Raw genomic sequence first — 17,025 nt, 5'->3', positions numbered from 1 at the left:
GAGTTTCACGGAACACAAAGAAGTGTCTGCTAAATATGACTAAACCTCACCCTGGCCATTAAATAAAATGGTTTTATAAAGCTGTAATGTTGAATATCGGTGAAAATACTGCTAATGGGATGTAAATTAAATTAGTAAAACTTCTCTGGAAAGCTGTTTGGTTTTTAAAATGTCAGAATCTTATTTAAAAATTCTATTTCTAGGAGTTATTTTAAGAAAACATCAGACTCAGACAAATTTTTATTCAGCCATGATCATTATGTATTGAAATGCTTATTATTTATAGTAGCAAAAAATTGGAGGGAAGTAACCTAAACGCTCAACTTTAATGGTAATTTAAATTATGGTTTAGCCATGGAACAGAGTATCATGGAGCCATTATATGTAATATTTTTAAAAGAGTACTTGGCAATGTGGGAAAATAATTAAAATGTACTGTAAAATGAAAAAAGCAAATACTCAAGATATTTTTAAAAAGTTTCTAGGTGATGGGACTATTGGTGGTTTTAAATCTCTTTATTTCTGTATTCCTCATTTATTTTTATAGTGAGTGTGTATTTTATGCTTCAAACACTTGGAAAACATTCTATTTTGTATAATTTTTAGAGTTTTACTTAAAAATAGGTAAAATGATAGTGATTTAACTCTCAAAAATATATGCAAGGGTTTCTTTTTGGAAAACTTAAATTGTTACTGGTTCAAGAAAGTTTATCTTAAAACACATGTTGAATTAAGACATAAGCAATTAATCTTTGGATACCTTTTCCTTCTCCTACTAGAAGTGGAAGACTTGTTTTCTTCACTTAAACATATCCAACATACTTTGGTAGATTCTCAGAGCCAGGAGGATATCTCACTGCTTTTACAACTTGTACAGAATAAAGATTTCCAGAATGCATTTAAGATACACAACGCTGTCACAGTACACATGAACAAGGCCAGTCCTCCTTTTCCTCTCATCTCCAATGCACAAGATCTTGCACAAGAGGTATGTATTCTGAACATCTGCTTGAAATATACAAGCTAATTGTTAGTGGTAGTAAGGCAGTATTTTTGGAGAATACTGATAGGAATATAAGTCTTATTTGAATTAGTTACTATTGATCAAATGTTAATGATTTATTGTGTTAGGAAAAATTTGCTACATGCATTTTATCCTGAAAAAATATACACTTCAAAATCAGAGCTCTTTTTCATGAAAATAAGTGTTTTATATATAAAATTATATATTTGCATAGTGAGATAAATATTTGTCTGACTTACAAAAGGGAAGTTTTTTAGTGCTTTTATAAATGTGTAGTTTTATTTTAAGCATTATACATTATAAACTGAGATGAGTACTGATGAGATAAAATTATATCTGATAACCAGGTGTCATAAATCTATAACTTGTAAAATTTGTTGCTTGTAGATATTTTGAAGTTTTTCCTGTATAAAAACTCTATAGAAGGTCCAAAATAATTACATTTTAATGTGTGGTGAGAGTTTCTCTTGTTGACATGCTGACTTTGAACTTCTAGTTTCTGCTGCTTGTTGATGTTGGCATTCAGTGTCTAATGTATTCTGCAAACGTCTGTTAAATTGAAGGTTTTTAAAAGATATAAATTTATATCTTTTTGGGATGGAATTCTGTCATTATAGGATTTTAAGTTACTTTCCTATTATAAAAACTAAAAATTCTGGAAGCCCTTCAAGTAAATCTGTTTCATTGAACGCAGACACAAGACAGAAAATGGGCTCTGGATAGGACTTTGAGAGCTACAGGCCTTTAAAATACTGTAGAAGCCATTTTTTCAGATGAGCACAGAATTTATTTTTTTTATTTGGGTGCATACAATGGACAAAATTCCTATGCGCAAGAGTAGCTGAGAGAAGTCTAGTGTTACCCAGGATAGGAGAGTGTGACCTAAGGACATATTCTAGAGAGGAAATTTTCTATCCACTATAATTTAAAAGAGCTAGTTGAAACCCATTCTTTGTGCTCATCTTTCATTATTGAAATTAAATATGCAAATATTTTAATTAAAAAATTATTCCTGCAGTTTTACTTACCATAGTTTAAATGGTTTTTCTGAAAATTACTTTCCTTACAGAGATCAAAATAATCGACATTACTTTAGATTTTATTTTTTCACAAATACAGGTAGCTTTTATTGTGTAGGGTTGGGAGGAATGCATAATAATTATAATCATTCTTTTCCCTGTCTTTGTCTAACTACTTACTGTCCCTTTGTTTTGTTGACTAGAACAATGGGTGGGAAAGAGAATGAGATAAGCAAGAGAGACCAAAATTGCTCCAATTAAAGAAAGTGGCACAGACAACAGAAAGGGTGAAAAGAAAAAGGATAAAAGAGGCAACATAGCTTAAAAAGTTTTAGGAGTTGAGTGAGGAGAAGAACTAGAAGTGGTTTAGGAAGGGGTTAAAAGAACTTTAAAAAATTAATTCGAAAATTAGTTTTAGGATAGTTAACATATTAACATGGTTCACAATTTTTAAAGTACCATAGCAAGGAGACTTTTTGAACATTTGCGATCATATCCTTAAAATACCTTCAGTAATATTCAAGAATTGTGTTGCTTTGATGGTGGTGGAATATGTGGCTGATAGTCACCTTGGGCTGAGACTGGTCTTTTTTTTTTTTATGTTCAGTCAGCCACTGTATAGTACATCATTAGTTTTTGGTATAGTGTTCAGTGATTCATTAGTTGCGTATAATGCCCAGTGTTCATCACAACACGTGTCCTCCTTATTACTGGTCTTAAATGAGTACAAACTGAAGGTCCTAGTCAGGGCCACAGTGTGTGTGATTGTGCTGCTGTGTGAATAACTTCCCCTGTAGCTGTGTCTGCACAACTGTGTGGCTGCCCTAACTTAGAGTGCATAACACTTAAGAAAAGTATATACTCAGCTCATCACAGCAAAGTGTTAAATGTGATGACAAAATTCTAACAGATTAGATGGACTTGTTGCCTTTATTTTACAGCTGGAAAAATGTTAGCAATCACATAATTCAGCTCTTCTGTTTTATATTTCTGAATATTGGCAGTGAGGTCAGGTGAGGTTTTGTGAATGGCTTAAGACTAACGAGGCTGCTCATCTGCCCAGTGTCTGCTGTTCTGCTTTTTTAGCATTCATAACTCCAGCTGTTTTATATGCAGTGAAGAGATTACTTCATGCTTCGGTTGTATCATTTTTAAATGAAAATTAAAGTAAAAAAAAAAAAACCAAGAAATTTAGTGAAAGAATATCTTAAAACATTTGGAAGTGTTCTTTGTTTTTATAGCTTTTTTAAATAGTATTTTTATAGTTTTTTTGTGTTAAACATTAGGTATTATATAATAGATAATAAAGCCTATGAAAACTTTATATGTTGAGATCCAGATTAAATCTTTGACAATCTAGAATATTTATTAATAACGACAAATCAAGGGTTTTTTTTGTCACTAAAGTGCTTTTCAAGAAAAGATTGAAAACTTGGCTTTCATTTAATGAACTTTTGCTTATCCAGTAAAAATATAAGCCAGCAGACTAGGAAATAGTATTTTATTTTATCATTTGAGTTTTGAGATATTGAGATATATATACATGTGCATACATGTATAAATATATATATAACAAAAACTTGAATCCAAAAGAACTCTCACAAATTAATAAGAAAAAAACTATTCAGTTTTTTTTAGCGGGCAAGGAACTTGAAGAGACACTCACAAAAAGAGAAAATCCAAATGGCCAATAAGTATGAAAAGGTGCTCAGATTATTAGTTAACAGAAATGCAAATTAAAACAAAATGAGATACCACTACATAGACACCAAAATGACTAAAATTAAAAAAAAAAAGACTGGCAATATCAAATGTTGGTGAACTTACAGAGCAATTGAAACTCTCACACATTACTGGTAGAGTATAAATTGGTACTACCATTTTGGAAAGTGTTTGACAAACTAAAGCTTAATGTACCTATATATTATGACCCAGCAGTTCCATTTCTGGGTATGTACCTGAGAGAAGTGAAGACATATCCACACAAAGACTGAAGTACAAATACTGTTTATAGCATTCAGATAATCACCTGAATCACTGGAATCAACCCAGGTGTCCATTGACCGGTGAAGTTGAGTTAGGCTATCCCTGAGGAAGAACAGTGAATAAACAATTACACTCTAAGGAGAAGTACTGTGATGGCAGTATTTCTAAGGTACCAAGAGCATGAGATAGATGTGCCTGATTCAAGGGGAGAAGATGGGAGAAAGGAAGAAAGATAGAAGAAAATTTAATTTGCTGAGTCTTGAAGGATGATTGGGAATTTGCCAGGAACGCCATGAAAGAGGAGAAGCCATTCCATTGGCAAAGGGTACAAAGACCATAGTGACTATGGAAGTCTGGCATATTTCTTCAACAATGAGTAAAGGGTAGGCTATAATCTTAAAAGTTAGAGTCCAGATCCCAAAGTCCAGGTAAGCCATATTAATAAGTTTAAATTTAACTTATGGTGGATCTGTTGGTAAATATTTTTAAATAATTAACTTACATGAGTAGATGAAAGGGGAAACCATATGATCAACTTGATGATGCAGAATGATACCTGAAAAAAATTTAGTACCTTTCCTTTGATGATGAAAATTCTTAGAAAGCCAGGCACATATTGTTAACTTGATAAAAAAAAAATATCAGATACCAATAGGGAGCATCCTGTGTAATGGTGAAATACCCAACACATTGCATTTTAAGTCTGGATAAGATAATCTACATACTCTCACCTTTAGTATTTAACACTTTTCTGGAGGTATAGCTAATGCAATGAAACAGGAAGAAGTAATGAAATATAAAGTTGTGGGAGAACAGCAAAACTATGAAATTGTTTCTCATTTGAATAGGCTGAATTACTTTGAGGAGAACAAAAACCTTGATTTATTTGATATTTAACATGAAGCCTATTAAAATATGGATATAATTTATACACACAGAAACATATCCTATTCAAGCATGCATGTGAGAAATATTGGAAGAAATATTAAGGCTATCTCTAGGGGGTGGATAGATAGGTAATTTTCTCATTTTGATGTTTGTGTGTTTCCCAAATTTCATATGAAAAAGTCACTGTAAAGTTTAAAGCAAGAAGTTTATAAGTTGTGCGAGGTCAAGAATGGAGGCATAAAGTATGGAGGCTCTTGTAATTGTCCAGATGTAAGATTTTGAATAGCAATTGAACATGAAGTGAAGAAATGTTTAAATGGAAAACTAATAGGACATATTGCCCCTGTATGGAGAGTAAAGGAAAAGGGGACATCAAGGATGACTTCCTGCCCTCTCTTTGATTGAATTCATCAAACATTGAGTGCTGTTTGCCAGGCATTCTGCAAATAGCCAGATAACAAAGCTGAAAAAGAGAAGTTCCATCTTCAATGAGCTCATTCTAGTTCCATCAACAATTTAAAATCAAATGTGTTCAGACTTACTGAGTACATGTTATCTCAGCAAATAGAATAAGACAGTTCAAGTAGCTGAGAGAGCTAGCATCATAGGGATCGTTCGTAGTCATCATGGGGAGACAGCATGATGCATGCAGAGGACAACAAGAAGTTTAGGGCTGGACCAAAAAAGTTAAGGCATGAGGAATGCCAGATGATAGGGCTGAAAAGAAGCAGAAGTCAGATGATGCTAGGGAACTTGGACTTGATCCTGTAAATGACAACCAACAAGAACTAAAATGTTTATATTTCTGTTCTAGAATTGAAAGGGGTATTTAATGACAGAAAAATAAAATATTTTTAAAATTAGTATCAAATCAAAGCAGTTATAGAATTGTATAAATAGCATGATCTCATTTCGATAAAACTGTGATGGATAAACAAAGATTTTCCCATAGCTTTGGGGTTATGGGCATTTTTTTTGGTAACCAACTTTATTGGTAAAATTTACATATGCTTAATATGGGTACATTTGTTGTATAGTTCAGTATGTTTTGATATACACCTATGTAATCTACCACCGCAGTCAGGTTATAGAAGCATTCGTGATTCCACAAAGCTCCCTCATGGCCCTTTACAAACAATAACCACCTCCCTCCCACTCCCCAGGCCCTAGGCCTTCACTGATCTGTTTTCTGTTTTTATAAATTTGCCCTTTCTGGGCATTTCAGATAAATAGGATAAGATAGTATGTAGTCTTTTTTGTCTGATTTCCTTTTCTAATTCATCCATGTGTTGCATGTATCAGTATTTGTAATTTCTTACTGAGTAGGTAGTATTCCATTGTAGAAGTATCCCACAGTTTGTTTAACCACTCATCTATTGATAGATATTTAAGTTGTTTCCTATTTATCATTTTAGCAGATGTGTAATGGTATATGTTTTAGTTTGTATTTACATATACTGAGCAATTTTCATAGGGAAATAGCCTATTCGTAAAATAGCTTGTCAGATTTTTTTCCCATTTAAAAAGTCAGATTGTTGGTCTTAATTGAGTTGTAAGAGTTCTTAATAAATATATTCTGGTTAGCGGTCCTTTTGTCAGATATATATCTCATGGTGAATTTTGATAAAAACAAGGAAAAGAATACAGGAGAATATATACCAAATGAGTATCTCTGGGTTTGAAGGTTATAATGACTTTTATTTCCTTCTTTTTGGTTAACTGTTTTCCAGTTTTTCACATTTAACATACACCATTTCTATAATTTAAAAAATTAGTTTAAAATGAAAAAGGAGGGTGGGGGGAATAGGGTAACTGGGTGATGGGCGTTAAGGGTGCATGATGTAATGAGCAGTGCTTGTTATATACAACTGATGAGTCACTGAACTCTACCCCTGAAACTAATAGTACACTGTATGTTAATTAATTGAATTTAAATAAAATTAAATTTAAAAAAGAAAGAAGAAGGATTTTGGCTCTGAAATAAAATAGAGAAAAATATTGTAGCTAGAAAAGAGTATTAGGTCAGGAGAGAGTATTTTCTTTTTAAAGATAAGAGATTTGAGCATTTTTATAGGCCAATGGAAAGGAAGCAGTACAATGTAAGAACAGCCTTTTAATTCCTTAGTCCTTTGTAGAAGTAGCTGATTATGTATGAGGACACTAAAATAGGTTGTATCTGGACTAAAAGGGAAAAGAAAGAAACATTTAAGAGGAGCTCTACATTTCTCCAGAAGGGAAGATCTCAGAGATGTTTAGGAAAGGGTTTAAAAGTAAAAGGAAAAAAATGTATACAGAATTATTACTGAGTTGTTGATTTGGTACATACCGTATACCCTTAGTATATTTTTAATCCAGAATTTTCTTTTCCCCTCAGAATTACTTTTTCCAGCTACCAAAAGGTCAGGATCAGGGAGTATAAATTTCATTTTAAATTAGCCTAGATTGATATATTTTAAAAGAAAGACCCCTTATTTTAAAAATCAACATTTAATTGCCCATGGTTTTGGGTTACTGCACTTGTCCATTAGTAAGGCTCTAATAGATTTCTTGAAGAAGATAGTAATTGCTATGCTAGCTGTCCTGTTTATACATACAGAACTTTACAATTAGAGACATGTTTGTCTAGGAACCAAAACAAGAGAACAGGCTGGTTTGGGAACTGTCATTGCTTTGATCCACTTGTGGTCAAATTAGTTAATCATCAAATAATCATCTCAGGTTTGATAGGGGGTATTACTAATAAGATGATTTAAAATAGCCAGAAGTATTAGAGAATTACTGTTTTAATCATGCGTTACTTTTATAAAAAATTCTATATATGGATTTATATGTTTTCATAAATGGTGATAATTTTGGTTTTGTTATCTGAATTACTGCAAAGCACTCTTTTTGGTGGGTAATTGAGTTTGGAAATAGAGGGAAGAAGAAATGAGAGATATTGACACTGAAAACATACATAGAATCATCTTTGGGGAAAAATAGTCCACAAAGCACAATTTTTACCTTTAAATACTTGTGGTAGTAGAAAGAGGATTGAAAATAAATGAACTGGGGGTGCCTGGGCTGCTCATTCGGTTAAGCATCCAACTCTTGATTTTGGCTCTGGTCATGATCTGACGTGGATGGGTTGGAGCCTTGTGTTGGGCTCCAAGCTCAGTTGGGCATCTGCTTGAGATTCTCTCCCTCTCCCTTTGTCCCTCCCCCCACTGGCAGTTTTTCTAAATAAAAAAGTAAATAAAATCCTTTAAAAAAAAAAAAAAAGAAGAAAGGAATGAACAGAACATACAGCCTAAATGATTAGAAATTGAAAAGGGGAATAAACTAAAGCAGAGGAAAGGAATTGGACTATTTAAATGGAAAGAACAACAGATTTAAACTTAGAAGCTAGGTTTTTGAAAAGTTCAAGAAAATAGAGAAACCTTTGACAAGTTACATAAAGGGAAAAAATACCAGTAACATTAGGAAATCCATCCTTAAAAACTCTACCATGCCCAGATGGTTTTATGTACAAGCTGTATCAGAACATTAAGGAACATATAATTCTTGTGTTAAATAAACTGTTTTAATACATAAATGTAGACTTTCCCACTTCAGTGTACTAGGATAGCATAACCTAGATACTAAAACCAGACAGTAGTTTTGTAAACCAGTGTACATGACTGTACTCAAGTAGAGGCCAATCCAATTTAGGAACATTAATGTAGAAATATTAAAATATGAATAACTCACATCTAGAAATATATTAAAGTAGAAATATGTGCCTAGGTACTGTGCTAAGCAGTTGATACGGATCATCTCAATCTTTTAAAAACCTTGAATGGTAGGTGCCATTCTACAGATAAAGAAATAAAGTCTAAAAGAAATTCATCATAACAAGTGGAGTTTATCCCAGGAATACAAAAATTGCTCCACCTCAAGAGAATTTTTAATGTAATTACCTGTGTCTGTGGCATGGTAGTTGTTCCATTACTCTCATGGAAGTTTATCTTGTTAGTCTGTGACTCTTTAGAGTGTTGTCTCTGATTTAAAATATAGTTATATAAACATATGATTTTAAAACTATAACCAGTAACTGTTAGACTAATAATGATTACATAAGGGAAGAAAAACTATTTTATAGTACTTTTTTTTTAAAGATTTTATTTATTTATTTGACAGAGATAGAGACAGCCAGCGAGAGAGGGAACACAGCAGGGGGAGTGGGAGAGGAAGAAGCAGGCTTCCAGCGGAGGAGCCTGATGTGGGGCTCGATCCCAGGACTCTGGGATCACGCCCTGAACCGAAGGCAGCCGCTTAACGACTGAGCCACCCAGGCGCCCCTATTTTATACTATGTTGGGAGAAACTTTCAAGAAGCAAATAAGTCATTCATAGTTGTGAATACCAAAATCTTATCTAGTGTATTTTGTTAAATAAAGAATGCCGTTAACAATGGTAACAAGATTGAAAACTGTGTGAGAAGAAGCATATTCCTTTTTTCTCTTACAATTCTTTGTAGTGCTTTTCTTTCTTACAAGTAGCTTCTTGCAAGTTTAAATCGTATCCTTTTTTTATATACCTGTATAGATGTTAGTGATAACCTAGAAAACTAGGAAAAATAATCTTATGTTTCTTAGGTACAAACTGTTTTGAAGCCAGTCCACCAGAAGGAAGGACAAGAATTAACTGCTTTGCTGAGTGCTCCACATATTCAGGTAGAAAATGAACAGAATGATATATAAGTGATTTTTCCAGCATTCAAAGTCTCTGATAAGTCTCTTAGGGCTAAAAGAGAACTCAGTGTAGCCTCTTTGGTTTATAACTTACACTGCAAGATAATTACTATGTTGGAATACACACACACACACAAACACACACATTATTTTTTTATTATATTTTTATGTTTAAAATTAACAACATTAGTTTTGAAACAACTTTGTATTCTATACAAAAAGTCTTTCCTTTTTTGGTTGTATTTTCCATAAATTTTAATTATCTGTGATGTTGGTTGGGCCTTTAAATTGATTTTATTATGAAGTTTAATAAGCATTTTAGACTTTCATAACCCATCCCAGAGTTACCCTGTTATATGTAACGTATCTTTTTTTTTTAGCTATAAAAGATACAGCGTTGCATCTGTACTTCAATTAGAAAATTTGGAAATAGATCTGATTATATAAATAATTATAGCACTTCTAAAGGTTTAATGACTAGAATATTAGTCTGCATGATTAGATTAAAATCTCTCTACAGAAATAAATCATGTTGCTACTTCAAATGCTGTGGATTTCTTTGAAACAGGCACTTTTGCTGGCCCATGATAAGGTCGCTGAGCAGGAAATGCAGCTAGAACCCTTTACGGATGAGAGAGTTTATGAAAGCATTGGCCAGTATGGAGGGGAAACTGTAAAAATAGTTCGTATAGAAAAGGCTCGAGATATTCCACTGGTAAGTGCTCCACATCTCTGATCTGAGATCCTTTCTACACAGGGATCTTATGTGTGGCAGATAGTTGAAGACCCCTTTACATTTCTAGTAGTTTTTCTTTTTTGAGGTTGTTTGCTGGAGTTCTTTTATGTTCTTGCTAATACTCCTTATTCAGTTGAGAAAAATTTGTTTATCTTTTCTTACCTATAATTTGATGAAAATAATAGCTTGTAAAATAATTATTTAGGAACAAAGAAGGGAAAAGTTATCTGCTTCATTATTCTCCCAGCTTTTAAAAAAAAAAACAGTAATCAGAAATTCTAATCTTTGCATTCCATTCTGTTGAAATACAATTACTTATATAGTTCACATATACTTAGAAGTATGTATTCTTTAATGTTAGTCTGTTTTTTAATTTTTTTTAAATTGTTATTTGTTTAATGTTTTAATTTTTTTTATTATGTTCAGTTAGCCAGCATTTTTAATGTTTTTATATGTAAAACTTTTTTCAATCTCTTTTCTAAGTCTGCTGTAGTTGCCTTAATTTTCTTTCTTTTATTTTCAGAGAAATAGTCGCGACTCTTCATGTCTCAAATTATGTTTTGAATGGTGTGGTACATAAAATAAGGACTGTATTTTATGGGTGGTGTATGTAACTATGTTTTTCCGCCCCAGAAAAGACAAATTGGGAAAGTTATAACAAACTTTAAAATAAAAGTTTAGGAGAAAAATGTTACATACTCTGTCTACTTTTAAGCTGTATTCTGTATTTCATATTTCCATTTTTTGAATGCATATGTTTCAGTTGTGCTTCCAATTTATGTAATGAATACTAATGTTTAATACATTTTAATTTGAATTGATGCAGCTATAATATTTAATATTTAAATAATAAACCAGATTATTCATCCCTTAATCATATTTTGAATTTTATAAAAGGACTTTAATAGTTATAAGTTGTGTACACTAATTACATCTAAATATAGTATAACCATTTGAGTAGCATCCAGCATATAGAGAAAAATTTGATTATAGGTCTTCACATTGTTTTTAAGTAAGTGCATTTTTCTGTTGTTGTATACTTCAAAAGTCTGCTTGATTTTAGAATTCAAATGCAGCATGTTGGAAGCAGAAAATGTTGTAAGGAAAATGGTCAACTTTCAAAGCTAATTACCATGCTTACTCTAGTTGTGTAAGTTAGTTTTTTTCTCAAGATAACTGAAGGCTAATATTGTTGAATAGAAAAGTTTTAAATGAAGAAATGTTTGATAAAAAAGTAAATTTTTATTTTAAAATTAGATACTGCCTTTTTCTAGGGTGCTACAGTTCGTAACGAAATGGATTCTGTCATCATTAGTCGGATAGTAAAAGGAGGTGCTGCAGAGAAAAGTGGTCTACTACATGAAGGAGATGAGGTTCTGGAAATTAATGGCATTGAAATTCGAGGGAAAGATGTCAATGAGGTTTTTGACTTGTTGGTAAGTTGGTACAGAAGTATAACTGATAGGTTCTTAAAAGCTATTTTCTTTGTTATTAGACTTAAAAATACAATATTTAAAAAATATTAACACTGGACAATTTCTAGCCCGGTTTTCACATGATATAATTATTTCCACAATATTTTTTAGTAGTTTTATTTTGGTGTGGTTACCACTGATTTTTTTTTATTTTGAGCCTTATTACTGCTAGGTATATTTTGTTTGCCTCTGAAATCACTGATATAACTAGTTCTTCAACATATATTTATTGAGTGCCTATTATATGCTAGCCACTAGGAAAATAGTGACAAAACAAAGTCCATGCCCTCATCATTTTTTAAGTTCGTTTTTGTTTTGTTTTGTTAATTTATTTTTTAAATTTTCTTCAACTGATTAATAGCAATGGTATTAATGTACACTGTCCAGCATAATAGCCATTAGCTACATGTGCTAGTTATTTAGATTTAAATTAAGTAAAATTTAAAATTCTGTTTCCCATTCATGCTGGCTGCATTTCAGGTGTTCATGAGCAGTATGTAGCTAATGGCTTCCATATTAAGATGTAGATATAGTACATTTCCATCATTGTAAAAAGTTCTGTTGGACGGTGTCAGTATAATCAGGAAGCCATTTTATAAGTTAGTCTCTGAGGGCAATTTATGATCACTTTGTATATATCCACAAACCAGATTCATATTCTTATTTACTTAGCAGCAGATGTTACAGTAGAATCTCTCCTATCTGCTGCTGTTTGATTTGTGATTACTGTTTAGGCTGGAGGTGTCTGAACAAGGCAGTCAGTGGTGTACTGGGAAATAATAGCTAACAGTAACACTATACAGTTCAAAAACAGGATGGGCGACAGAGACCAGCTATCTGGGAAGTGAGAATGTATTTGTATATTTGCATCACTTTTCTAATCCTGGTCACAATTACTGTTTCAAATTCTGCTGTATTAACATTGATGTTTGCCAGAGTAGATAACCCAGAACTTTAATAGCACTGTGGTATCTTCCAAACCTTCACTGTAGAATCTCCCTAAGGTTACACTAAATGTAAGACAAAAACCAAAGACTTCTGGGCTAAGTGGCTTCCTCCAGTGGACCAGAATTACACAATGCCACATTCCTGGTTAGCTCTACTATGATGGAGTCCATGAAAGGCCTAACTTATGCTTCCTGATGAAATGGCATTCATCTTTACCAACTTTTTAAAAAGTCTTCTAGGGGATCTAGAATATCCAGTTTAGGGAATATTGATCATAACATCATAGAACGATTTTCATAAAGATAGATTTTTAAAATAACCTAATCTTTCTATTGCAGTCTGATATGCATGGTACTCTGACATTTGTTCTGATTCCTAGTCAACAGATCAAGCCTCCTCCTGCTAAGGAAACAGTAGTAAGTGATTTTTTGTGTTCATTATTTACTGTCTGATGTCTACTATTTACTTTTTTATTTAATTAATAAACTTTATTTTTTTAGAGTAGTTTTAGGTTCACAGCAAAATTGAACAGAGTTACCACATATGCATAATTGCCTCCACTATCAGCATCTTGTATCCTTTGTTACATGGATGAATCAATGTTTTCATTATTTCTCATTAGGATTCACTTTTGCTGTTATACATCCTTTGGGTTTTGACAAATGTATAATTTATATGTATCCTCCATTGTATTATACAGAATAGTTGGACTGCCCTAAAAATCCTCTGTGCTCTGCCTATTCATCACTTCCTCTCCCCTGCAACCCATGGCAACCACTGATCTCCATAGTTTTGCCTTTTCCATATGTCATACAGCTGGAATCATACAGTATGTAGCCTTTTCAGATTGGCTTTCTTCATGAGTGATAAGCATTTAAGTTTCCTCCATGTCTTTTTTAGCTTTTGGTACCTCATTTTTTTTTTCAGTACCAAATTAATATTCCATTGTCTGGTTATACAATAGTTTATCCACTTACCTACCGAAGAATATCTTGGTTGCTTCCAGGTTTTGGTAGTTACCAATAAAGCTGCTATAAAGAACCCTGTGCAGGTTTTTTTGTGTGGACGCATTTTCATCTCGTTTGGGTAAATACCAAGGAATCAAAAACTTACATCCACACAAAACCTCACACATGAATGTTTGTTTACTTTTGAGTATTAGAAATGTCACTTTATTGTTTTTAGACTTTTTTATTTATTAGAGAGCACAAGCGGGGGGAGGGGGAGTTGAGGAAGCAGACTTCCCACTGAGCAGGGAGCCCAGTGTGGGGCTTGATCCCAGGACCCTGGGATCTTGACCTGGGCTGAAGGCAGACACTTAACTGACTGAGCCAGCCAGGCGTCCCTAGAAATGTCACTGTAGTTATTTCTTGCACTCAAGTAAAAGGTAAATTCAGCAGTTTTTATTTTAAAAAATACAAATATTATTTATTATTTTATAGATTATTTTATTATTTCAAATTTATTAAACTCTGAAAAGTAAAAAGTAGGACATACTTTTCTTCCAAAATTGTTATGACTTCTAACTTTTGTCAAAGTTTTTCAGTTATTATAGGTCATTTTATTTAACTTAAACATAGAGTAGGGGGGCGAAGTGCTTTTACAAAGTATGCACAACTTTAATTTTAGAATATGTATTGCTCTTTATGTTAAACATTTTTTCAACTAGCTGTAGTAACAGACTTAATTACTATACAACCTAACATTTCCACTCCTAGGTATATATCCAAGAGAATTGAAAACATACATCCTCACAGAAACTCGTATGTGAATGTGCATAGCAGCATTATTTTATTAACCAGAAAGTAGAAACAGCCCAAATGTCTGCTAGCTGATGAATGGAAAGTGAAATGTGGTATATCCATAAAAAGGAATAGTATTTGGAAATAAAAAGGACTAAAGTACTGATATGTGCTACAATATGGATGAACCTTGAAAAAATTAGGCTAGGTGAAAGAAGCCAGTCACAAAAGGCCATGTATTGGTTCATTTATATGAAATGTCCAGAATAGGTAAATCCATAGAGACAGAAAGTAGTTTAGTAGTTCCTTAGGTGTAGGGAAGGGGAGTTAGGAGAGCAAAGGAGTGATTCCTAATGAGTATGGGGTTTCCTTTTGGGGTGATAAAAATGTAAAATTATTTACAGTTGCACAACTCTGAATTTACTAAAACTAACTGTATACAGTAGTAACTTTTATAATATATGAATTATTTCTCTTTAAAGCTGTTAAAAAAAATTAGACTTTAAAATGCCAAGTTAACATGGAAGGCTGATGTATTGCATCCGTTATTGTTAACTTTTACAAAAACATAACACTTTGAAAGAGGACACAGTTTCATTTTTTTTTCTCAATACTTCATCACAGTTACACTTTTTATTTTGGCTATCATTCCACATTTTTCCCTTTATTCCTTATGGAACATATTGAAGTTGATGTTGCCTCTGCAACCTTCCTTCTGTTTAAAGTTTTTTGAAGAAGAAAAATGAGGAAATAGTTTGTGTCTGAATTCTGGCAGCCTCAGTCTCTGTGTCTTTTCCTGTGTCTCTCCTGTGAACAAGAGTTTGGATATTAAATATTAGTATCATGATCTGGTCTTATTTAAAAAAACACTTCTGGCTGCTCTGTAGAAATTGAATTAGTAGAGCCAATAATGGAAGCAAGGAGATTGAGGAAACTGAAGTCATCATAAAGTATGATGATGGTTTAAACCAAGATGATAGTGGCAGTGGAGAAAATGGATCAGGCTGTGTTCTAGAAGTAGAAATGGCAGGACCTTGTAATGAACGTGGAGGGTAAAGGAAAGAGGAAATAAAAATGCTTGAGTAACTGGGCAGATAGTGGTGCTGGTTATTACTAAAGGGAAGTATGAAGGAAAAACAGATTTGGGGAGAAAAATGAAGGGTCCATTTTCCAGGTTTGAGGGGCATTCAGGTAGACATACTGAGTACATAGAGCTGAATATATCAGGGGGCGCCTGGGTGGTCAGTCAGTTAGGCATCTGACTCTTGGTTTTGGCTCAGATCATGATCTCAGGGTCGTGAGATTGAGCCTCATGTAGGGCTTTGTGCTTGTGGGGAGTCTGCTTGAGGGTCTCTCATTCCCTCTCCCTCTACCTCCCCCCATGTGCTCACACTCTATCCCTCTTCCTCTCTAAAATAAACCTTTAAAAAAAAAAAAGAATATATCAGTCTGGAATTCTAAGGAGAGATCTGGGCAATAGTTGTATTTACTGTGGGGAGAGCAGGTCAGAGGAGCAGTCTATTTATATGTACTTGATGTGTTTGCAAAATTGAAAAATAATGGTTTAAGGATGTTCACATTCACAGTTTATAATAAAGATAACTAACTGTGTTGGAAGAAAAAGTTGAGAACCACTGCTGTCAAATGTATTCACTTTTCTGTTAGAGGTATAAAATGTATTATCTAATTTTCATCTTAATTTTTTTTCTCATTTGGAAGAGGATCTGGAATTTTATAATGCAGTAAGGTTTTATGAATACATATTAGAGTTACAAAAAATATGGAAAATTTCGGTGTATGTTAGATGGACATCCCTGTTCAAGTTAGGGCAGTTGCTGTATTCAGTTTGCTATTACCCTAAGGTTCATATTTCTGTCTGCCTTCTAAGTATCTTTTGGATGTCCCACAGATCCCCCAAACTTCTCATGTAAAAAAATGGAAGCAAACAATAAAGATAGTACTTTAAACAAAATTGTTTATCAGAGCACGCACATGAGCTGGAGGTGGCGGCAGAAGCAAACTGCCTGCCGCTGAGCAGGGAGCCTGATGCAGGGACTTGATCCCAGGACGCTGAAATCATGATCTGAGCCAAAGGCAGATGCTTAACCAACTGAGCCACCCAGGTGCCCAAAGCTAATCCTCCTTGAGTGGGCATTGGGAGGAGCAATCTCAGGTTGGAGGAGGATTTTTGAAACCTGTTGCTTGACACTGGAAAGGCTTTTCTTAATGCTGCCTTAATTTTACAGTGTGAGAGTAAAGTTTAGACCAAGCTAAAGGAAGATACACTTTCATTCTTTTCTCTTCCACCAATAATTTAAAATTCAAACTAAATAAATCTATAATAAGTAATACAGAAATAAAAATTAAAAAGGAAAATTATTTTGGAGATTGAATCCCTTAGGGAAGATGTAAATAAATTGATGAATCATTATCTCTTTACCATATCCCCATCATTAGGACTTCAAACATGAATAGCTTAAGAGCTTATGGGTACTA

General features: G+C 33.3%; 1 protein-coding gene across 20 annotated transcripts in view; it reads left to right on the top strand.

Moving 5' to 3' along the window:
- Positions 1-17,025, top strand: part of PALS1 (protein associated with LIN7 1, MAGUK p55 family member) — a 71,837-nt gene that overhangs the window by 35,880 nt on the left and 18,932 nt on the right. For all 20 annotated transcript variants that reach the window (XM_026489680.4, XM_048219813.2, XM_048219807.2 and 17 more), the window contains 5 exons: positions 780-988; positions 9,533-9,610; positions 10,197-10,343; positions 11,639-11,800; positions 13,126-13,203. In XM_026489680.4, the coding sequence (XP_026345465.1) occupies positions 780-988; positions 9,533-9,610; positions 10,197-10,343; positions 11,639-11,800; positions 13,126-13,203 (674 nt within the window). The remainder of the gene's footprint in view (positions 1-779; positions 989-9,532; positions 9,611-10,196; positions 10,344-11,638; positions 11,801-13,125; positions 13,204-17,025) is intronic.

Source organism: Ursus arctos, unplaced genomic scaffold (assembly GCF_023065955.2).
Source record: "Ursus arctos isolate Adak ecotype North America unplaced genomic scaffold, UrsArc2.0 scaffold_25, whole genome shotgun sequence".
NCBI classification, from domain to species: Eukaryota; Metazoa; Chordata; class Mammalia; order Carnivora; family Ursidae; genus Ursus; species Ursus arctos.
Note: the sequence above shows the minus strand (reverse complement) of the source record. Positions and strands in the feature narration are given on the sequence as shown.